Source organism: Phycodurus eques, chromosome 14, assembly GCF_024500275.1.
Source record: "Phycodurus eques isolate BA_2022a chromosome 14, UOR_Pequ_1.1, whole genome shotgun sequence".
NCBI lineage: Eukaryota > Metazoa > Chordata > Actinopteri > Syngnathiformes > Syngnathidae > Phycodurus > Phycodurus eques.
Window position 1 is genome coordinate 14,192,368 of NC_084538.1, and position 24,874 is coordinate 14,217,241.

Genomic DNA, 24,874 nt, shown 5'->3' on the forward strand with positions numbered 1-24,874 from the left:
AATTATCCAATTTGACTTCATTTGTCTGGAAATTATTATTTATTAATTACAAATATATCTTTGTCCATCTATCTATACCAGAGACGTATAGTGATAGGAAGAACAATCAAATGCTCTTCCATTAGATGGCAGAAAGAACAAAAAAAACCTGTGTATCCACCTGTTGCAATTTGGACAGCAGAATAAGTCATGGCGTCCACTGAGTATTGGCCTACATTCCACACTGACTGAGAGTCCATTTCCTAATTCAATTGAGACAAGGTAATCATTATTTCAGTATTCATACCTCTCCCCTCTCTCTCTCTCTCTCTCTCTCTCTCTCTGCCTCTGTTGCTCTCCTTGTCGTTTTCTATCCCTCTCTATCTGTCTCTCTCTTTCAGTGACTCGCTTACTCTCTCTCCTTTTCTACTCTCTCAGCCAACTGGTTGAGGCAGAGGGCCGCCCCACGCTGAGTCTTGGGTCTGCTTGAGGTTTCTTCCCAAGAGGGAGTTTTTCCTTGCTCATGTGGGGTTCGGTTGGTCTTTTAATGTGTGAGGATTTTTCTCTTAGACCTGTCACACGTGTAAAGTGCCCTAAGACAACATGTTGTTATTTGGTGCTATATAAATTAAATTGAATTGAATTGAAATTGTTCTAATTTAAAATGGGTCAGTTGACTCAATCAAGTTTGGGAAACACACCAGTGGATCCGTGCGTCCATCCATCCATCCAGCCATCCATCCATCAAACCGTCCAACTATTAATTTTAACATCTTGCGATGCCTTCTTCAGTGTTCATTCATCAATCTGTCCAGCAAAACGCCCAGCACATTGAAGGAAAAGAGGTGGGAGATGTTTTTTGTATAATGGTATTAGTTTTGTGCCATGCATTGGGTGCATGTGTCTTTGTCTTTTTGTGTCATTTTTTGTGTTCTATGATTGACTGATGACCAGTCCAGGGTTTAGTCTGCCATTTGCCAATCACTTGGAATAGACTTCAGAACAGAACATGAACAGGATACATGGTATAGAAAATGGATGGCTGACTGGATGGTTATGGTTTTGCTTGTGTTGGCAGCTCCACGTTGGAAGATGCCATCTTAACAGTCTGACCTAATGACAGACTGCGCCATCCAGCATCTGGAACACAGGCAAACCCACTTTGACTCATCTTTCCCCAATACAGTCGCAGAGGGTGAAGTTTATTAAAAGTCAGTAATTTCTCACACATTAAAACTAACTTGTGTTCATTTTCCAGAGAAGCCATAATATCTTCAACAGTCATCATCATCATCACCTTAAGTAGCTCCGTTAAACAAGTGATTATGAAGTGATTGTCTCTGTGATGTAGCGTTAGGAGCTACTTGAGAAGTTCTCTTGGCTGGGAGGGGGTTGACGGGATGGCGGTGTCAACTCAGCGACTGCTGGTGCAGAGCAGGTGCTGAGGTGCATGTCAACGCTACTTTGTTGTTATTCTCTCGCTCTCACACAGCCGCCTCATTCACTTAGCGTCCTGTATCTCTTAAGCTTCGAGCAAGTTGAAGCCATGGTTGGATTTGTTGGTCTTTAGCCTGAACAGAAACCTGCCAAGTCGAGTCAGGCAAGTAGGAGTTAAGCTGCCGTGTTTTGATTGACTTCGCAGACATAAACAAGAGCCGCACTTGTGTGTGACCCCTGAGCCTGACCCGAGAGATAGAGCTTCTCTAATGGGTGTCTCTTTCAGCAGGAGGCCAGTGCAGTGGAACAGAGAATCCATTGTCGGGGCCTGGGGAAGCCAATTCTCTCCCTATTAAAGCGCTGAGCCAAGAGGAGAGGACCATTGAGGCCATGAAGCTGCAGTAAACAGCCAGGCGGACCACAAACATCCTTAGCACATTTTCGCTCTGATATAAGCAAAATCAAGCAGATATGACACATGTCCTACATTCCTTCACTTTAAACACTCAAGACGGGATTAGGAAGGGAACAGTTGTGTACACTAAGCCAAGCATGACTGAGGAAAGGAGCTGTTTTTCTCTTCTCCAACCACATCCTGAGTTAATGTTTGTGTTGAAGGGCTTCAGACGAGAGTCTTTTTTTCCTTAGCAAGTGGCCAAACAGGTGAGTCAGGTATCAGCGAAGCGTGAAACTGTACCTGGCATGTATGACAATATGAGTGCCACGTGTCTGCCCAGAGGTTACGGACTGGAAGACATAACAGCGCGCTCGAAAACAAAACAAAAATAATACATGGAAACCCACACGCCACAGCGTTAGGACTGAGATCACTCGGAAATCCAAATCTGCTCCATTTTAAATCACATTGTGACCGAGGTAATCGTTTAAGAATATGTTTATTATTGAGGTCGCAGTTAGAAATGTAGAACTGCATCATACTGAGAGTTGCTTTTTGCTTTTCTATCTCGCCACATGAGAAGGGCAAAATATTTTAAACAGCTCTGAGTGTGAATCAGTGCACTGCAGCACTCTACAAACATAATAAACAACATTGAGGGACATTAACAATTGCCTAATACCTCAATGTCAATTCATACTGAAGCAATTGTATTGAGATTTTTGATCAAGGTACTGGACTGCATTGACTCTCAGTGCTAATGCACAGAATGTCATAGCTGGTTTCGCAAAATCTCACTATATTAATTGACTTAAAGCACTCGGCGAAGAGTGCACTTTTCTGGGCTACATTTGCCAGTGATAAGCTGTAGAGTTTCATGTTTATGTGTGTCAGGAGTAATCAATCACTCTCGTGCCTTGAGGGCATCCATGCTGTGGTGTAACGAATCTGTATAAGCTCAGCAGCCTCTGCCTTAATGCAGTGTGAGGTAACTCTCATTGGCTCCATGCGTGAGCTTTATTCTGTTGTCATGCAACACTTGCCTGTGTATGTGTGGAGGGCAGGCAGCAGTTATTGGAGAGGTTTGGAAGCCCCGCTGTGCTCGCTAAATTAATGGCCTAACAGCAGGAGGGATGTGATGAGGACAGCCTCTGCCAAATGCTAGGCCAGCCTCATAGGCCTTGTTACCTCCAAACACAGAGTTCATCCATCATTGGCTGGCTCACTTTTAGGATATCAGTGCATACGACAAAAGGTACAACTACCCAATTTCTTGTCCTATGCCACTACAAATTACCAGCACAATAAAGCCAAGGGTCCACATAACAATTTTGGTCTGGTTCTCAATAGTGTTGCCACAGTTACCTTTTACAGTTTACTGAGTTACCTACTGACTACTTGATTTTAAAACTAAACTCAGTTACATTACAAGTTAAATTATTCGTTAGATTCAGCAGCTTCCAACTGGCAGTAATTTCACTTATTCAGAGTATGAACGTGCATTGGCTTAACTGTACACATTACTTCACAATACACGCCACACAAAATATAGAATGACATCAAAATGAACCAATAACTTTAATAATAGAGCGTAGCTTGAAGCTACATTAAATGAGCTACTCAGTGCATAGTTGACGTGCTATATAAGAACTGAAGCATGTCAATAGGTGCACCATTCTCAAGTAATCTTCTCTAGACTCTAAACTGACAGAAATATGACCACATTATAATCCACAAATTGTGTTTAAGGCACGTTATTATGTACGAAATGAAAATCAAAGAAATGAACAGGCGCTGTCAATCATATTGGCGACTGAGCCAAAATAAAGTACACCAACAAAGAAGCACGGCAAATGAGTACAATCGAAATTACTAAATTACTAAGTCTACTCACGGTGATTTAGAGACGTACAATAAACACTGCAGTACTGTACATACCCGATGTGGTTACATAGTGATCCACACAATATTCACCGCTTCGTAGTAGGTCATTAATAATCAACCCGCAATGGAATGCAAGCTTAACATGGCAGGTTAATATGACAGTGTAACTCTGTTCTTTATGTGGAAATAAACAAGCAACAATCATAAACTTGAATACTTAGTACCTCTCTAACACTAATTGCTAAGGGAAATGACGAAAATAGTTTATAGGAAGCGATGGTGAAGCCGCACACTTCCCAGCATTTTTATTCAAAGAAACCCAGAATGAGGGTTGTATGATAACATCATGTTCACTCGATTGTAAATTACCTGGTGGCTTACAAACTGTAAATTGGTGCTACTTATTAAAAGTGCCGTATGTATGCGACTCATTTTAGCCACAATAGGAATGCATTGTGGGTTATATAAATAATTCTAATCTGATTAGATCTAGACATAATAATGTGTTAGATTACTTGTTACTCAAAAAAGAAGTGATATTGGAGTAACACGTGACTGGTATCACTGGCTCTCAAAGGAGTACCAAAGGTCAGGTTGTTGCTTGGTGGTCATTTTGTTCCCCCAACCTACCAACCTCACTGGACGAATTTACAGACTTACAGTAAGAGACCACACAATCAGCTGTTTTGGCACAGTTCTCGATAGCAGTGCATGGCTCCCAACCTTTTTTTGCGCCACGGACCGGTTCCACATAAAGACTTATTTTGACAGAGCGGGATAGAAACAAATTTAAAAAATGATTAAATATAGAACTAACAATTGCATGTAATGTATCTATGAACTATTGATTCATGAACAACAATATAAATAACTTCATAAATCCACACATATTTTATATTCATAAATACAGAAAGACTTGACTCCGCTAGACAGATTCAATAGAATTTTATTGAAAAAAAAGTACCAATAAACAACAGGAAATCCAGGAAAAAGATTTGTAGAGCAAAGCTCCATATGTACAGCATATTGCACTACATAACACATTTTCTTTACTTCCATAATATATGAAAAACCCAAAAATACATATATAAACACAAAATGAGTGCACAGTAGAGTCTCGAAAACACACAGTCAATGTTTACAAAAAATGCTACATTTTCGCTGGGTCTCCTTTCTTGGTATACAGAGAGTGTGTGATAATCAAGACTTCATTTGAAACTGAGCAGTTAAAGGCATATTCCAGGGTTTTACAAATACATGTACACTTGATCTGGTCTGTTAAGAAGGGCAACGGAACAATTTAACAACAGTAAATTGTTTTGGTTTGCTTTACACGCTGCGAAGAGCCATGCACGGAATGTTAAAAAAAAAAAAAAAAAAAAAAGGCCCTTGATATCATGGAGTCGCAAGGATCCTACTCTTTAAAAATCAAATCAGGTCCTTATAAAAACAGACAATTTTCTGTTAAGAAAATACATTTTAAAAAGTTAAGAAAGAACGTGAAGAAGGAATCTTATCATAAAAAATCAAAAACTTCCTCAAAAACTTCAAATTTATATAAAGTGGACTACAAAATTCAAAGACACTGACGGTTTCCATAAAATACAATGCCCCCCACACACGAGGGATGCTCCACTCTTGGATGCGTACACAATACAAAGAGCGCAGCGTGGGAACGTAATTGTAACAAAACACATGCACCATGGCAGATTGTTTCCCTTTCCAATAAATCAAACGTGTAAGCCACCTTGGCTAATGCACAGATATACAGCTGATGTGACACAACATGAACAATCCAAAGTATACTGTACATCATATATGAACACACAACACATAAGGGACCCATTGGATCTACAGAAACAAAGTACTTTCCAGTGCATGTTGATTACAAAACATTTATCAAGATTTCGGGACTTGAACAAATAAACCAACACCCTGTGACTTAAAGGAACATGAATGTAACTCTTTTGAAGCTTTCTCCTTCTCTGATGTATCATTAGTGCTGGATGACCTTTCATTAATTCGAAGGGCAAAGACATTTGCCGTTATAATTATTATACAAATTAATAACTAGATGGAAGCTGCTGCTTTTCTTAAACCACACATGGAGAATCTGCTCAAGACTGAATTGAGCAGTAATGAAAAATGTTTGAACTGGTCAGGCCCATCCCTAGAAAATCACAACCTTTAATACTCCACCCTGGATCTATTTTTCGAGTATCAAACAGGCTCTCTTGTATTGAAAGAGGATTGGATGAGGTTTGTAGCTGTTGTCCTAAAGAAGAGCAGTAGCTGCTCTCATTAAGAAGGCAACAGATAAGGAGATATCGAAGTTGAAAGAATGAAAGGCAAGTTGTACAACGTAATCAACTTCAACCAAGGTCCAATGCTGCTTTTAAAGTTGCTATGGAAACAGTGACTTGGGGCGTGGATTATATATACTTGCCGCCAATAAAGTTCATTTTGTACAAAGCTAATTTTATACTAAACTTCTGCTCTTCATGACGGACTAACAACTATCACCACTTAAAATTAGTGAAAGGCTCACGAGGAAAACAAGAAGTGATCGCACACGCAAGTGTATACAGTAGAACTGGGCAAATATACAAAAAAAAGAAAAGAAAATAAATAATAAGAACAAATAAATTACATTAATGAGTAATAGGTGTGTCTTAAAGGAGCAGTACAACAAGGACTTGAAGAGCCCGTGGTGGGACGGGGCTACACGGACTGGCTCAGCATTGAGGATTTGCAGGAAACTACAACCACATTCAGTGCACGTCACACGCCTCCAAACTACACACTCAGTAGCCCCCGTCACCATCTACTGACGGTCAGTCAGCCTCCGACTCCTTGGTCAAAACTCCTTGGTGGTTGTGTGAACAAATTGGGATGGAAAAAAAAAAAAGACATAAGAGACGAGGTTTCGTCATGGGTGGCAACACTGCTCTTCCTCTGACCATGTAAGTGATTCTCAAGGTCACCAGTGGCCCACAAAGCCTTGTCCCTGAGATATGTTGATTACAAGAGGAAAAAATCTAATAATGATGCAGTGATCAACTTGACACATTGTTAGGAGCAAGTAATTACAGACCCCTGATACGTAAATGCTCCATGGGTCCAAAGGTTGGCCTGTGTTCATCAATGGAAAATAATAACACAAATCTTCAACAGTGTCTTCAAAACATAGTTAACAATAGTAACTAACTACAGTCTTTAGTTCGCCATAGTCAATGGTGGTGGTGTGGAATAAAATCGCCTCACATCTGGATCTGAGCATCAAAGACAATACAAGAGTCACCCCTCAGAATACAAAGCGGGTGTAAATCCCATTAGAATTGCCTGAGAGGATTCTGTTTCACCATTGGACTGTTTGGTGTGAAAAACGACACACAAAGCAGTGGCCAGGCAGGACCAGGGCCAATTTCTTTCCAGTCCAGATCCCAGACTGTGACCAGCCAGGTCTCAACACTGATTGGAAAATGGGACATTGTGTCAAAAAACTAAGTGAAAACCTTCATATAAGACAGGGGTTGGTTAGGCAAGAAGCGGAAGTCGTAAAGGGTGTGCTAGTGCAAAAACAGTGGATCCACAGCTCCACTTCAAGGGCATGGAGGTCTGCAAATGACACGGAACAACCGAACAAAGCAAAAAACATAGGATGGAAGAGTATCTGATGCTCTCGCTGAATACACAATTGGCTTGACTAAAGTTGTCATTTAGTGCACTTTCTGAAAATGTTCTTTGTAACAAATTAGAGCACTAATAAATGTCGTGTCTGTCATTGGACAGTATTATAGCAGATGCCTTCGACACACTTTATGGACAAAAGTATTGGGACAGATGGCCTACACCTACAGGAACGTGAAAAAGGAAGAAGTGAGTTTTTTTCTAGGAAGAATTTCTACAAGATTTTAGACTGTGTCTAGGAGGTCAGAGGTTGCTGATGGTTGATAATTAGTCTCTTCTAGTGCATCCCAAAGTTCTGCAGAAACTGAAAAGGGCCTCCCCAAATTTTGGGTTGAAACTGCATTGAATTATCTAATAATGTCTTGATAAGATGAAGAGAAAAAAAAATCTAAGAAGCCTCGGCAGACTCCTTCATTAATTAAACCAGAAAAATACTATGTGGCAATACTTTTATCCATACAGTGTTAGAATCTTGATAGACTCGTTAAGTCATAATTCTTATTCCTTGCAGTCTGAATAGTTGTCTTTAGAGGTTTGTTTGAAGAGTGAGCAACATTCAGTTCTGCAAACTTCGCCCTTGATACCTCATGAGATATCGACATGGAGCATGTATGCAGTTAAACTAAATATTTGTCTTGTCATTTAGAGAAACCGTCTGCAAAACCAAATATCATATTACAGCAAACAAATGAGTAAGAGAGGAAAATGACAAGCTAAAAACATATTAGGAAGATAAATGTAACCATTCAGTGAGGTGCAAAATGTTTTTTTTTTCTGAGATGTTGCCTCTTTGGAAATTATAAATCAACTTGAGTGGTTACCTGGAAAAACTTCACAAAGGTTTGAAAAAAAAACAAAAAAACACACCACATTTCCTTTAGTTTTCTAACCATCTTACAAAATTCTCTCAATACTCTTTATGGCAGAAAATATTGAATAAGGCATTCCCAGGGTCTGTGGAGGTCATTAAAAGTGGATACAATGTGAAGTGCAAAAAAAAAAAAATTAACTAATGTACTGTACAAAACTACTACACCACACTTATAGCAAAATATGAACATTGTCCTGTAAAGAAATCTCTGGGCATCATGGCATCTTCTTAAAAAGAAAAAACCCTGTATAAAAGTTGGTAGTCCCCGTCCCGCGGAGACCTTTTGAACCCCTTCCACACTTCAACTGTGCCACTATTCTCCGCAAACAGACCCGTGTTAGATTCGACAGTGCCATCGGGAGTCCAGTTCCTCGTGGAGATGATTAAAACAGACACGAGGGCAAGACTGTCTCACCTCCGTCTTGCTCTACCTCGTCTGGCCAAGAAGCCCCTGTCAAACATCAGGCCGAACATGGCTCTGGCCAGACGCCACCACAGCAGCGCCCGATTCCTTTGGTTTCGATGATACTGCAAATACAAACAGAGACCAACGTTGGCTGGGCATCAAGTGAAACGCAATCAAAAAGCACTGGGTTATAAATAGGCACGGGCTATAAACATGAATTTGTGTTTACTGACCATCAATGAACACAATGGAAAGGATACAGCGGCTAAAACGAAACCACATGCTGAAATGACGATAATATTTTCGCAGCGGTCTTCTTCACCAACAGCTCAAGAGGAACCTTCTTTTGTGTGTGGAAATCCTTCTCGAGATGGCATTTTTCAGCAGATATTCCCAGTCGTACTGTAAATGTGTACGCACTTTTGTAATCTTTCTGGCAAAGCCCAGCAGCAGTGTTGCGGTAGGAGGAGACTCAGGTTTTGTGAGCCAATTGGACTGTATGTGCGCGATTAGAGGGATAATACTATCTCAGCCATTGAGAAGCTGAGATAAGATAATTGCACGAAAAGGGATTAGGGAGTTCTTGATGAGAGGCAGGGAGCCTCTGGGAAAGACGTCTCAGCACGCGAGAGGTACAGTAGCAGAGCGGCAGCTCATCTTCGGACGAAAGGCAGACGCAGCCACGCCTGATAATGTTAAGGCCATTTCAGACTCGAAGGATGGTAAACAAGCCTTCAAGTGCCTTGATTCTTTGTGCTTTTTAACTCTCTCCCACTACAATTGTCAAGTGCCATTTACTTTTAGGCAGAAATTATGCCAGCGTTTATGAAAGGTCGTAAAATTCGGGAAATATTCGCTTCCTAATTTGGATGAGTTCAGCAAGCGTCACATGTTCAACTAAGGGAGTTTTGCTTTTTCTTTGGCTTTTTTGCGACAAAAGAAGAGACGAGTCTCAACAGGTTGTGTTAAGAGAACAGCAAGAGGAACAAGACAGACGTTTTGTAAGCCGACTTGCATTCAAAGCATCTCATTTGTTTTCAATAGTGTCGTTGTTTTTGTTTTAATATAGTTACTTTTATGAACATTTGACTGTTATGGATACTAAACTATCACTTCAAAATTGCCTACTACGGTTAATAAAGGTTTGAACTTTCCCTACAAAATACCCTCTCTTTTCTATTGGAAAAAAAAAGTTTGGGAATCCGAACAAATTGGTGGTTAACTAACATCTCCTGAACAGATTGAGTCTGACCTGAGAGTTTCAACTGTCCACGGTCGGAAATTAAAGTAGGAAAGCTAAAGAAATTCAACCTTGTGTGTAATGCCATTATGCCTTTAATCACTGTGGCATGTGCAACAAATACAAGTAATGCATCTAACTGAGAAGAGGGGTAACTGAAAAGGAGAGTTAATCAGGCTGAGCCACCATTATATTTTGCTAAGTTGGTGATCTGGATTGCCATGGCAATGACAGAGAACCCATTCCACCTCTTACAAGCTGGTCTACCGTGCAACTGATTGATACAAAAAGGTAAAATTACTACCTACTGTTTTTTTTTTTTTTAGAATAGTTTTCTGCAAAAAGTGCCGTCTCTTGGCTATTGTATCTGAAAGTGAGGTTGTTTATGTGACAGTTTGGATGCTGTTCAAAACCTGTGAGCAGCCAAAAAGTAGATAAAACCTCAAAGCCTTTTTTCTAATTGTTTGGTGATTGTGTCAAGTGTTGCATCAGCTTGGCTGATTTCCAACCAGGTTCTGTACATCTATGCTAAACTATTACTAGCCTGTTGTTCAGGTTAAAAAAAAAAAAAAAAAAAAAAAGAAGAGAATTCTGGGTGTGTTCTGAGTTCTGTCCTGTGTAACTAGACTTGTGCGGGGGTACTTTGAGGAATATTGCAGTTGAGGTCACTTTGACACATCAGCGCTAACATGTCTGTGCTTGGTAAACTGTGGTTTTGCTTTTACAACAGCATGATACAAAGGTCCACAGTTATTTAGCTGAGGGAATAAAATGAAACAAATCTTCTGCAGTGACGTACAGGAGTAATATAAAGACCTGGTAGCTACTCAACAGACAATAAAAACAATAAGGTGCGGAATCTTGTGTACGTCCAATTCAAAACATATTGTACATAACTGAGCGTGTTAACTAATAATGATTCAGTGATTGCATCAATCAGTGTGAAAAAGTCTAAATGTGAAATCAAGATTAAAGCCAAACTTGCGTCACAATTCAGGCTATAGCCTGCAACCACAATGGAACAGAATAATGTAGAAGAATGTGTATTGAGGTGTAATGATGTAGAAGAGTCAAAGCAGAGGGTTTTATTACTCTCAACAAGTGTGTTTACTACAAGGCAGATGAGTAGAAATTAATCTTTATAAACAGAACATTCCCTTGACAGTGACCTTTTGTCCTTTACTCGGTCACACTGAGCGAGTGACACTGCGACAGAAAGAAGCGAGGAGGCCTGTCAAAATTTAGAAATAACTCATGCCACCAACTGTCAAAATGAGGCTCTAAATTTAGCCGGCAACAGCACAACAGAGTTTAGCCAGATGCTCAGTGTCGTCACTCGAACGCCGCACTGATGTGCTTTATCAGTGTCCCGTGTGGGTTGTCGATCAGGCCAGCTGCTCGCAAGCTTGCCCTTATCTCTGCAGCAAAGCAGGCCCGCCTCCGAGCAAGAACTAACTCTCATCAGGGAGGAGACGAGGAGTCAAAGAAAAATAAACTTAATGACGTTGGATGGTAGCGGACAACTAAAAAAAAAACAAAAAAAAAAGAAAAGCACCACAAGTAGATATCCAAGTCACCTCCGTGTGTTTTTATTTCTTCCTTTCTGTAAAGTGCTGAAACAGCAGAGATTAAGTCATATGCATTGTGCACACGTGTACACGCACACACACACACGCGCGCGCACACACACACACACCACGGCAATATTCAAACCAGCTTTCAACACCTCCTATCGAAAGCTCCAGGAGTCATCGGTGTGTAAAAAAAAAAAACATGGGGATGAAACCCAACTCTGCTCCTTGCCCTGTGCAAGCTGGAGCCGTCTTCCTGCCATTGTGACTGTCATTATCACTATGTCTCAAATGGCAGACCAGCTAATGTTGGCAATCCTCTGGGGACTTGAGTGTCCCCTCTAGCCCTCTCTGACAGAAGAGCAATTTATCTGTCAGCATCCTCCGGCACTCCTTCGCTACCTAATCCCCGCTTTTGCCAAGGGGGCCACGAGCTCCCACGGAGGAGCCTCACAGCCACAAGGCTCCCCGATCCATCAAACAGATGGCAGTCCAAGCACTTGGACGGCTCAGGGACAAGTGCCTGCACTGAATAACTGCAATCACCCACTGACAGGAATGAAAATGGATGAACACTAACGCTACTATGAGTGAGGGGAGTTTTTCTTTTTCTTTTTCATGGACCGTGTGATAGTGAGAAGTGAGCCATGACACAAAGCCGATAAACAACTTGTGTTCATGTATGAGCACGTGCAGGCTCAATGAAACTAATTGCACAACGGAGTTGGAAAACCAATTACTGACGCTGCACGCATTCAAAACCACACACACGCGCACACACACACAAACTGTAGGTATGCGGTTCTATGCTCTAATTAATCACACCGATTCCCCCATTCTGCTCACTGTGTGGCAACATTCCCATTCACCAGCACACATCCTTGTCATTCCTCTCCTTCAGGATATGACCTCACCTGCGCCCCAGCCTCGCTGCCGTTTACTCAAAGTGCGAGGCGAACACAAGGCACTTCCTCTGCTCGGCCTTTGGCGTGCATCAATGGGCCCAACCGCACCGCACCTCACCGCTCCTGGCGTAATGTCCGAGTGTCTCTGTTGCCAGAGTCAGGATTGCATGAGTCATTGCTGAGCTGCAGCGGCGTTAATATTAACTGCAGCTTGATTAGCGCATGGGAAAATCACAAAGTGTTTCACACCTCACAGTTATGGGTTTTTATTGAAGAAGAATCATATGCAAAAAGAGGAAGAGGAGGTGTCATAAATTGGCTGTTATGGTGGGACCTCTCAGGTGGAACACAATCCATTCGCTATATACTGTTGTCTTATTGTCTTGTCTTATTATCCTATTGACACACTTCCATATTTTAGAATATGGCAAAAAGTGAAACGCATGTGCAGAGCTAGTCCTAAGTGAGATATGTTGAAGTCTCACGAGATTTGCTGACAAGACACATGATGGTGGTTCAACCTTAAAGGTTTTGTGTGACCTTTAGGGTATATTCTCTTCAAAAACTGTTGGTCGGATTTCAAATGTTACAAGTTGTGGAGCATTTCAATTCTAAAATCACTGTACTGTACTTGACTGTTATACCACCCACCCCCCATCCAGCCAGCATGTGTGTGTAGATGTCTTATTATGGTTTCTCGGCTGACCACTTCTCGCACAGTAAAGGGGCTGACTGGAGATTCCCTGGAACCGCAGCTGCTCCCCTCAGACTCACGCGTTCAGCTTCAGGTTACATGTTTACACACTACCGCCACGTCTGCTTTTTAAACTTTTAAACTGCTTTTTTTGTGTGTTAAAATCTACGATTAACCAGTTGTGCAACAGGACACTTATGCTTTGCAAGAGAAAACTCCAAAGGAGGTTTGTGCAGCGGAGTGTCACAGTTTTACAACCCCGCACATTAAACACATAAAAGTGATGTTGTGCAGCACAGCGACTCTGTGGACAGTGTCACCCTGACCACAGTACAGTGTGCTGAGGCCAGGCATCCTCTCTATGCTACTTGCCTACATCACAGTCCACACAGAGAACAGGAGAGGGGAGAGTCATAAACAGGAAGAGGAGGCAGCGGAGGGCTTGGTGAGGTGGGGGAAGGGCTGCCCTGGTTCAGCTTGTCTTTGGCTTGGGAGGGAGGGGGTGCGTTGTGTGCACACACACACACACAGCGTCTCCAAAACAAATGTGGAGCAAACACGATAAAGGAGAACAAACGTTTGACCCAACATACTGTAATTTGCTGGATTTGAAGGGGGCACTGATATTTATAATAAGCGTGTAAAAGTGACCGATGGGCTACTTTTAAAAAATAAACTGTGCTCCTTATGTGACACAATTCCATACATATTTCAGTTTGCCGCTGGTACCATAAAAAAATTTAGTTAATTAATCAGGTGTAATCAAATTTAATTAAATGACATAAATAATTGTTCTTTAGCATCACAGCACATAACATATCATCCCTTAATGATGTTAAGTAAGTTAAAAGTAATACAAACAACTCTCAGTATGATGAAGTCTACACAAGAACATGCAATATTAAATGTAGTGTTAAAACGAATACCTAATAATACCTGTAATAATGACAATGTCAGCCGAGATTGAGGGCTCGGCTTTTGTACTGCCTCTCACTAAATTGTGCAGGAGCAACTAATAAAGTGAAAAAATTATTTTACAGCAAGAGAAATTGATATTTGAATGTCATACTCATGTGTTGGGATTACAACTGTTGCTGCGAGAGCAGGTCTTTTTTGTGTTATTTCCTCCTCACCAGCTCTAAGTGTTCCCGATGAAACTGGTCTCCAATCAGCCGGAGTTTCTGACCGATGCAGGCCTCTATGTTGCGTGCCATGGGCTGCTGCTGCTGCTGGTGTTGCTGCTCCATTCCGTCTTCGCTTTCTCGCCGTCTCACCTCCTGATCCCCAACAAGCTCAAAGTGGGCCGGGAAGTGCAATCGAAAACCTGCGTTACCTGTAAAAGAGGTTGAGGTTTGGACTTAGTATTTCTTAACAATGTACAAATAATTTAACAGCAATGATACCTGTTGGGTTTTTCTTAGTGTGTGTGTGTGTGTGTGATAATGATGATGATATAGCAGGCAGAAAGAGCTGCCAAGAACTGCAGCCTGCTTGGCTTCAAACTGAACTTTCACAGCTGCTGTATTTTCTCCTGAGCCAATCACAGTGAGTCATTCTACGGTGTTAAAAGTCACACTCACCTAATGTGGTGTAAGGTCGGTTTCTATCGTCACTATGGAGCAACCCAGCAATGAAGTATATGGTGCCAGTGAAACTTTGCTGTCACTGATAACCAGTTACAGCCTACTCACACAGGTAGTCACCCCTATCATGTCCGCTCAGTCACAATGGCAGCCTGGCGCCGTTTGAATAGCAAAGCAGCTGGGTACACTCCACACGCGCCATAAAAGCTTGCCGTGATCACGACTATCAGGCGCCACAGGTCACATCAGTGCAACAACACACATTCCCATTTCTCACATTAAAGCTTCACGCTTGGGTTTTACAACAACTGGCGCACACGCACGAGGGAAACGTTGCCCTCACGGTTCCTCGTTGTTGATGAGCTCAGACTCACCGTAGAAGAGTGGTCTCGGCTCCTTTGCGACTCCACAGGGCAGCATGCCGTTGTTCGATGCCAGGACAGGGCCAAGTGTCTGTGTAGCCCGCTCCTCACACTTTATCTCCTTGAATGTGGTGCGCCAGCAGTGGAGGTCTGGCTCAAACACATCATCCTCCTCATCCTCCATGCGGGGATGCTACACAATAAGCACACTGAAAGGTAAATGGGGGACAGAGAGAGGGGAATGAGAGATTGATCCCACATTGAGGACACATAGTGATTTGCTGATTATCTCAGACGGCTTTCTAACAGACACATAAGCATAATGGACCAAACACTGGCTGGCTTATAATATGTGTGTGCCAATCAATAAGAACACAATGGACAAACTGGGTAAGAGTAAAGTGGGAAGATGATAGTTTTGCTCCTTTCACTGTTGAAACCACACACTGTGGTCAAAATTTGGCTTGTGATGTAAATGAAAGATAGATTTATTTGTGTCCATCCTGACCTGACCATAACTTGTAACATTCTTGCACAGAAGGTAATAAAGGCAGTTAACAGTCTACTTTTAACACAACACACGTTTACACTAAAAGAAAAATCTTGAAACTCTGCTGGCAAAAGGTACTATTCTACAGTGACAATGATTCATAGCACTCACCCCTGAGTCAGTGAGGGAGTCAAAGAGTTATCCAAATACGGGTGAAATACAAGTTCCTTCACCAAGTAATCCCCCAGTCAACATGGAGTTGTAATACAGGGTTAGACTACTACCACACCACCAAATTAGGGCTCACAGAAAAAGAGTAATGACAGTCTTGGTGGAAAATGTTCAATCTCTCTCCCTTCTCTGGCCTGCCAGCTTGCCAACTCTCTGACATGAAGTTTTCATTTCTTCAGCCCACACAATCAGATTGGGTCCCGAACATGTGCTAGACCATATGATATTCACTACAGTATAGACTGTGTGCCTTCACAATCAACACTGTGAGTAAAACCACTCCATGCTTTGTTTTAAACAAACATATGGCAAGGACCACAGAGAACTCGGATGAGCCACAAAAAAAAAACAACAACTTCCAGACAATCTGAGTTGCTCTTTGCACGGCAGTGAGCAGTATTTGTGTCATGGCTCCCCCTGCTGTAACACACAATGCAGCCAATGGAGCAAGGTGGGAGTTGGTTGTGCACTTTATTTATAGCAACTCTCCTCTCCGATATACGTACGTATACTTATTTTAATCACACACATATTGGGGGGGAAAAACATCCCTAACAAGCTAATATAAATCACCCCAAAAACGTAAATGCACATTTCAAGCGATTACACTATTTTATGAAATGAGACTAGTAAATGTTTAATTTTAGGCTTTCAGTTATGCGCGTACGACATTTAAATTGCATTTTTTTTAATTATCGTAATGTAATTCAATAAGGGGGAAAAATGAATTGTAATAAATAACAGTAAAATACACCATATATGTGTCGTTATTTTTTATTTATGACACGTTTTAATTTACACAGAAAAGCCAGTGAATCATATTTAAGCTTAGTTTCGGTTTCGGCTAAGTGTAGGTTAAGGGTAAGCATTTCGGTGTTACTTTACGTAAAGGCCGGCTCGCCGGTCCGCAAAAAAAGGAACTTACCCAGTACACAGGCGTCGTTGTTAATGTGGACTTAAGCTCGGTAAAGACAAAAAATAAAAATTATAAAATATAAAAAAGGTGAACCGACCTAAATATCCTAGCAGGTCAAGCAAGCTTAGCCCGTATCTCCGCCCCGACAACTTCCATTCTGTGGGGAAAACTGCTACAAGGCGATATTATTTCCCCGACGTCAGCTCCAAAACTAAACTCCGCCGCCGGGGCGTGGCTCCTCCACTTGGTAAATAGGCTCTCTTAAAGAGCAACCTATTTATGTCGGACAACTCCAGTGGCCCCGGGCGGAGACGCAGCACTTCCCTTTAAGAGTCCCTCGCTGGAACCAATCGTCGACTTTGTTGTCATCCCGCCTTTGCCGTCACGTATTCACACACGTGGACGGGAAATTCCCACTCACGCGAGCTCTTGCACGCTACTACGAGTGGACGAGACCATTCTCGCTCATCTGGTCCCAAACATACACGGCCAGCAGTGTGCATGCTTAAAACGCCTTGTACGTGCAACACGTTATTTAGCCCCTGTCTGCCAATAATATTGATTATTGATCAATCCTACACCTTAAACGTATTGCCGGAGTGTTACACTACAAGGACGGATTGATTTCCACGACATTCACATCACTCAATGTCATCTTGGTCTACTAATAGTGACAAAAATAAACCAGGATGCTATGAATTTAATGTAAAAGTGTCATCTGATTGGTTTACTATGTTTTGTTTTAAAAAAAACTGCCGCAGCGAATTGCAAAAACTATTTGTAGAACAACAATAAAGTGCAGCAAACAAATGTTCAATAAAAGATCATTTCGATTTATATAAAAAAAGAAAAAGTAACACATTCACAAAAAGTATTACATAAAATATACAATACCATGTCAAGTGAATATAAGAACAATTATTTAAATGTACAGATGTACTAATTAGGTTTTAAAACTATATGCAAAAATCTTGAAGTAAAAAAACAAATGATTACAAATTAAAAATCTAAGGTACCTTAGACCAAACATATTTTTTTTGTTATTGTTGTTGTTGTTTGTTACTCAACTCTCAATATTACTCCAGAAATAAAATAAAATACTACCCCATGCCGATGGTTAGCACATTCACAGTTTCGTGGATCTGCGGTCAGGGTTTTAAATGTAGGTAGTTTTCCCTGTGCTTCCATGTTTTTTTTTGTTTTTGTTTTTTTCTCTGGGTACCACATTCCATTCCAAAAAACATGCATGTTATGGTAATTGAAGAGTCTAAATTTTCCTTATGTGTAAATGTGTGTGTGAATGGTTGTTTGTCTGTATGTGCCCTGCGATTGGCTGGCGACCAGTCCAGTGTGTACCCCGCCTCTCATCCAAAGTAGGCTGGGATAGGCTCCAGCTCACCCACAACCCTAATGAGCTCTATAGAAAATTGATGGATATCACATTTTAATATGTAATCAGTCAGATCAAAAATGGATTAATCCTCCAAATATTTCTTTGCTTATTTATCCAAATCCTATTACACACAATTCAAATATCCAAAAGGTGAGGTTGTCCATAATGGGTCAAATTTAAGAGCTGTTTCAAAATTTCTGCTTCTCCAAAGATGGCAAATGATCAGCGTTTATCGGTATGATGAGGTAGTGAACGGTAAACACCATGTACAGTTGTGCTTGTAGTTTGAGAACTGCATCTAATGCTGTGGCCAGTGTGTATTTAACAACAATTAACCAGCGATCTCACTGAGATGATTCAACTATTATGGAGATCAGGTGTTGCTGATCACCCCTCCCCACAGAGCGAGCACTGATCAATAAACCCGTGGCCAGCTGGTCCTCTCACCCTCAGCATTCTCCCACAGACCCTTCCCCCATCTCCTCTGTCCTTTATCTGTGCTGTCCCCTCCACCAGAGCTGTGTGAGAAGTCATGGATATCTGTTTCCTCTGTGTTACTAGGGTTGGACATACTGTGAGATTTGTACTTTGATCCACTCGTTGTCCGGCCAGAGAGGAGTGGATGCGATGTGGATTGGATTCCTCGTTAGCTGAAATATTGGAAAGCTGATCACTTCTTGCATGAGTGATCACCGTAAACTGGAAAAGATGTGCAAGCATTCGTTGCAGCTTCCCTTTGTGCTTGATCCAGCTGACTGTCAAGAAAACATGTAATTAGTGCAGTGAATTCGCCTTTAAACAGCACTGTATTACACATTAAAGTGAAGTAAATAACAACAAGATGGACATTTAAGTAGCACTTAACTATTTTGCAGCAACTTCTTTTTACTCTCGTGTGACAGTTAAGAATGATAGAATTTTACTGATATCATTTCCTGTACAATTAATAACTGGCAATTCATGAATTGTTATGGGACATTGTCAAGACATTAGACTAAATAACATAATAAAAGCACACAGCATATTGATGTTAGTACACACAGCCTAAGAAAACAAACATGATTAATTCATCACACATTTGAATCTTTGTTGGAAGGCAACTCTCAGTGCAACACAGACAGGCATTCAATACAACATCCATCAATAATGAATAAAGATGAAGTCCGTGCACCGCTTAACATTATATAAATAGATTTACTTGATGTGTTTCTGAAAGCAAGCTCGTGGAAAACATTGAAATCCACTATCTCATATTACTTCATAATAAATAGCGGTGACCATGCCGACGCACTTTGTGACGTGTGTTTTCATGGTAGAGAGCCACGTCTCACAAACAGGTTCCCGTGGATGCCCGAGATCCCTGGGAGAGACCAGCCAGGCATCAGTTTATGTTACATCAGAAAGTTGTTTCACAACAGCGATGCTTGCACAAGCACACTTGCAGATAGATGCCAGTGCGCACACACACACACACACACACACACACACACACACACACACACACACACACACACACATACTGTACATATGCACAAACACACATGGCTGCACAATCACACGCCCTACTTCCCCTGTAACCTCAAAAGCCTATTCTCCCTTATGATATCTCATTCTCTACACGGGCACACGCGTCATACACGTGTGCAGTTCCCCATTCAAACAAAACGAGGATCCTGCCCGGAAACTGGAAAGAGGGGATTTCATTTGCTCGTACTGGACAAGCTCCATGGCAGCCATGGCAACCGCATCCTGACTGCTGGCCTGTTAGATGAGACGTGTGTGGCACACTGACCCAATGGCAGAGACCGCGCCGGAGCAGTGACCTAATAACAACAAGGGGCTTTGCGCCTCTGCATTTCCTAACGTTCCTCTTGACATTATGAGCAAAACAAAACAACACTACAGTAATCTATTTCTTTGTATTTATTTTTCTTGATAGTCAATAATATTACATGATCGGGATGAGCAAAGTCAGATTAGCAACAAAGGAGGCGACTACATCTTAATCTTTGTTTCAATGTTTGCACACACTGACTCGAAGATCCATATACAGTAAGCATAAATGTTAAACCTCTTATGGGATTATGTTTGTTATTGTGTCATCAAAGTGATCTGTTGTTTTAAGCCTATTAACTGCTGCAACTTCAAGACTTTGACATGCAATGCTCGTGTGTAACATACTGTGTTTATTACTTGTATTTAGCAACAGTCTGGAGTGGTTGCTAATTGGAGCTTGAAGAATAGGATGCCCTCCCCTCGTATGTCTTTTCAGGTGAAGATAGTACGAATAATATAGTAGTGGGGAGGAGAGAGGCCGAGGTCTTTTTGCCTCTTTTACAAATTGTGAAGTTGAGGAGCACGGCCTAGTTATGCCACCTGATCTGCGGCTTGTAACTGAGAAGACTAGGCAGCCACTTATGTGCGTGTGCTTGGTCACCATACGTCCGTATATGGCCAAATGACCCCCTCTCAAGTAGCCTTTTTTTGGGTTTAAATAACATACAAGAAATAACAAAATAAAAGAGTGGGAACTTGATCGCGTCGTTCCATATCACTTTTAAGTTTACCCATTTGTGCCCAGCACGTTTTCTGAAGTTGACGTCCTTTGCTCGTTATCTTGAGCGACGCACGCACATCAACAGAGCCGTGTTGCACCATTGTTGTTATGAACGTGACATCTTGCATGTGCATGTCCAAGTGTGATTCTTAACCAGTGTGCTTTGGCACATTAATGTGCCGTGAGATATCTTCAGGTTTGGGAGAAATTAGCCAATTTCACTTAATTGGTACAAAAATGATTAGTCATTGACAAATAATGTGTCTTTGTTCATCTACATATGCCAGCAACATATAGTGACAGGCAGAGCAACTAAATGTGTTTCCATGAGATGGCCTAAGGTACATAAGTGACCTGGACATCCACTTTTGTGACATTTTGCTTTGGCTGTGTCGTATGAATCTTTTCTCATACATGATATAAAAAGTCTAAACACCCCTGTTCAAATGCCAGGTTTTGTGATATACTGTACAAAAATGAGACCAGCTAAATAAGTTCAAAACGCTTTCCACCATTACTGTGACCTATAACTTGTACAAATCAATTGAAAAAAAAGACAAACAAAACAAATCTGTTCAGGAGGGGAAGGAAAAATTAACAACTGAGATAAAGTGGTTGCAGAAGTGTGCACACCCTCGTATAAATGGGGATGTGCCTGTGTTCAGAATTAACATGTTATATGGGAGTCAGCACACACCTGCCACCATTTAAACTTATTTTCCTACATGTGCTCGGGAGATTTCAATTGTAGTTTTTTTTTTGTATTTGTACGCCTACCCCATAGCCCAGACATGAAGAAGACGATCGATTGTTGTCATATTAACCAAACAGCCAATAGAAGTGAAATGAACCAGAACTAGAACTCTCCAGGGACTTGCCAGAAATTCCTGTTGCTCTTTCTTGTGCTTCTGTGGACCACTTGGCAGCCTGCGTGTTCAGTTTTCATTTCGTCTTTTCATGAAGTTTGGATGGAGCTTCAGTTCTTGGTAATGTCACTGTTGTGCCATATTTTCCCAACTTCACTGCGTTCCATTGTGTATTTATTGCTTTGGAAATTCTGTTGGATCCTTCTCCTGAATGCCTTTGAACAATGAGATGCCTCTGATGCTGTGGAAGCTCTCGGCGGACCATGGCTCTGTTGTGCTGTAAGATGCAATGTCAGGAAAAGCATACAAAAACATCTGAACTTTATTTGGGGTCAATACGAGGCACTTTCAATGGTGGCAGGTGTGTGCTGACTCCCATTTAACATGAGTTTCAATGTGATTGGTTAATTCAGAACACAGCCACATCCCCAACTATAAGAGGGTGTGCACACTTCTGCAACCACATTCTCAGTTGTTTGCTTTTACATCCCCTCTCAGAAAGTTATTTTTTTTAAATCAATTGATTTTACAGGGGATAGGTCACGTTAATAGTGTAAAAAGTTTTGAAATGATTAATCTCGTTCTAATTCTTTATATCACAAAAACCTGGCTTTTGAACAGAGGTGTGTAGACATTTTATATTTACTGTATGTGCCTTGTCTCATTCAATTTTGGGAAACACTGGTGGAAACATTTCAAATGTCAATTTTAAATGTTTGCAGTGCTACTCTCCAAACTGCTGTACAAATGAACAGTGAGAACAACCCAGTTTTAGTTGAACATGTGCCAATGGCCCCTAATCATGTTGGACAATCTGTAGATTCCACATTATTATTCTACTCATCTATTAATTGCAAGTCATGGAGGTCCTCCTTTGTCGGATTTGAAGAAGAAAAAAACGTAACTGTTGATGTACTTTTAACTACTCTGCATCCACTGATCCTGGATTAGGGGTCAACCATTTGATCGTCTCTGCAGGCTGCCATCACGTTGCAGAGCCCTGCATGGTGCGGTGTATTTTATAACCGCACTTCGATACATTTTCGTTGAGCCATTCACAGACCGCGGGTGATGCTTTCATGTTAAGTGAGAAGAATCAATTAAAAACGCAGACTCCTTTCTCTGGGATTCTCTCCGTAGTTTCCCCGTCGGCTCCTCGTCGGCCGGAGAAATTTATTGAGCCTTGATTGGGTGTCAAGCGACTTTGCTCAGTCTTTTTTGGGCCACGAGGTTGATCAACAACGCAAATAATTGCGCAGCAACATGCAGAGACTTGCATTATCAGTCGGTGTGATTGGATAACTGCATGGGAGCTGACCACTTAACAAAGCCCGGCTGTTTAATCTGCTCGGCACATTAAAGCCCAACAGCCTCAAAATGGGCATGTCCTCACAGCTGTGGACATGACTCTGCCTCTCCCTCTGAAGTGTGGAAGCACAGCGGTGTCCAAAGCCTTGCGGCAAAGAAGCAAAGGATAAAAACTTGGAAAGCTCTTGTCATAAATGCGTCAATCTCACACCGGGGTTATGACAATCCAAAGAGCCCTCCAAACCTTCGGCGTGCACACAAAGGGCTTTCCCTGCCATTGAAGGCGTCACACTGGCCCTTGCAGGCTTTGAAATGGTGATACGGTTTTCTGCAGGATTTTCATCATGCTTTCAACATGATATAGCCAGAGGTTAGACTACAGAGAAGAGCCAATAAAAGTTACAAGTAGCTTAATATTTAATCACTTAAACAACTCAAATAAAGCTGATTACGATTAGAACCAGCAGCTGTACCAAGATCTATTTATTTGCACCTTAATTAACTGAAAGGTTCAAAGGCTGTGGCGGTATTGGAGGTCCAACTTAGAGGCTTGTGAGTTCCATTAATAACGTCTATCATCAGCTACTAATTATGCTGCGTGTGGCCCACAATGGATCTGGTTTCAGCTTTGGGCTGCAGCCGCCAAACACTTAGCATTTATATTTAATCACTTTTTGTTATCCAGGAGGTTGAGAAAGCCTCACCTAATAGGACAAAAGATGGAGAAAATCATTATGAAGACACTCTTAGAGACACAAGGTAACAACATACAGTATAAGGAGCCTGCATCAATGGCCGTGTGAGAGGCGTCTCAGGCTGTGTTTTCCAAGTGACTCAACCGCCTTTGAAGAGAGGTAGCACCTCAATTCCGTGCTTTCTCAGCAAGAGGAGCCTTCATGCAAGATATTTTCTTTTCAGTTGTTTCAGGGTCAAAGGGCAGGGAAAAAGCAAACAAGTGCTAATCCCTTATCCTTACAAAAACTGCTTGGTTTGCTCCAGGGTCATCAGCTTGGGGTCATCATGACGTCACCTGCCTCAGGTGTAACTCGTCTGATGCTGGATTTCAAATTTAACTCAGGCCACCACCTGCCTTTGTTATTGTCATGCAGGTGAAACTGAATATAGTGACTCATGCTCTTCAAGTGTCCCGAAGCTCAGTCAGTTTGACAGCAAGTAAACAGTGTCAGGTTGTCAACTTTGCACGAGTCCCCAATACGTCTAGTGTGAGTGCTGCGAGAAAAGCATTCACAGCAATGTTATTCTGCAAGCAAAATGCTGAATGCAAAACCATCCGAAAAGCAACAATGTCCCTCAATGGATTCTCAGAAAGCTATTACTGTAATTTTCTCAGTCCAAAACCAATAATTAGTTCTAAAATAACACAATCTGTTCCGGGATGCTGGTCGACCTCTGAGTTGGAGTCTTTCTGCTTTGAATGTCAGTTTTGAATGTGTAAAATAGGAATCTTCCCATTTTTGAAAAGCTCCATGCACACACGACAGCACTGTAACAAGGATCCCCGTTCACGCAGGGCTACTAAAAATTAAAAACTTTCATTTGCATGTTGCAAGCAGCCTCATCTGCTTTTAGTTAAAAGCAGTTCCTGAGTCTCTGCTTACTTCACAAAACTGATGAACACTCTTCTTTGCTTCAATTATTCTTAAAACATACTTTTGGAGTAAAAGGGAAAAACATAGTATATACAAAGTTAATCCTTGAACTAAGGCCTTACTGTATAGTATCAAAATGCTGATGTCTCTTGTGATGTGATGCATGCTGGTAGTTTGCAATGTTGTGTGACTTCCTAGCCGTTTTCCCCCGCCACCAGCAGAATGTGTCCAATCGTGAATCGTACTGTAGTAGCTCTGTGACATTTAAATTTAAAGATTTCATGGTAAATTTCCAAACTGCCAGTCAGATTACTCAATATCATGCCTATAATAACATAATGCTACTCGGGAGTATATTTAGGGATAATGCTATCCTGTTATGTATTACAAGCGTTATAGCCCTCAAGTTACTTGTGTAACTGATGCAGTTTATTATAAACACAAATGCTAGCAGGCAATAACTGAGGATGACTATTATAATGCT

General features: G+C 41.4%; 1 protein-coding gene across 5 annotated transcripts; it reads right to left on the minus strand.

The window, feature by feature from the left end:
* Positions 1-4,663: 4,663 nt before the first annotated feature.
* LOC133413197 (bcl-2-modifying factor-like) lies at positions 4,664-16,861 on the minus strand. 5 transcript variants are annotated; one of them, XM_061697246.1, is made up of 5 exons: positions 16,754-16,861; positions 15,032-15,212; positions 14,208-14,407; positions 8,674-8,786; positions 4,664-8,571 (listed from the first exon to the last, which is right to left on the minus strand). In XM_061697246.1, the coding sequence occupies exons 2-5, from the start codon at positions 15,201-15,203 to the stop codon at positions 8,487-8,489; spliced, it is 570 nt and encodes a 189-aa protein (XP_061553230.1). In that variant the 5' UTR covers positions 15,204-15,212; positions 16,754-16,861; the 3' UTR covers positions 4,664-8,486. The 5 variants fall into 5 exon arrangements, with proteins under 5 accessions (XP_061553230.1, XP_061553229.1, XP_061553228.1 ...); XM_061697245.1 differs by having other exon boundaries at positions 15,032-15,228; XM_061697244.1 differs by having other exon boundaries at positions 16,666-16,861.
* Between the last annotated feature and the right edge of the window lie 8,013 nt (positions 16,862-24,874).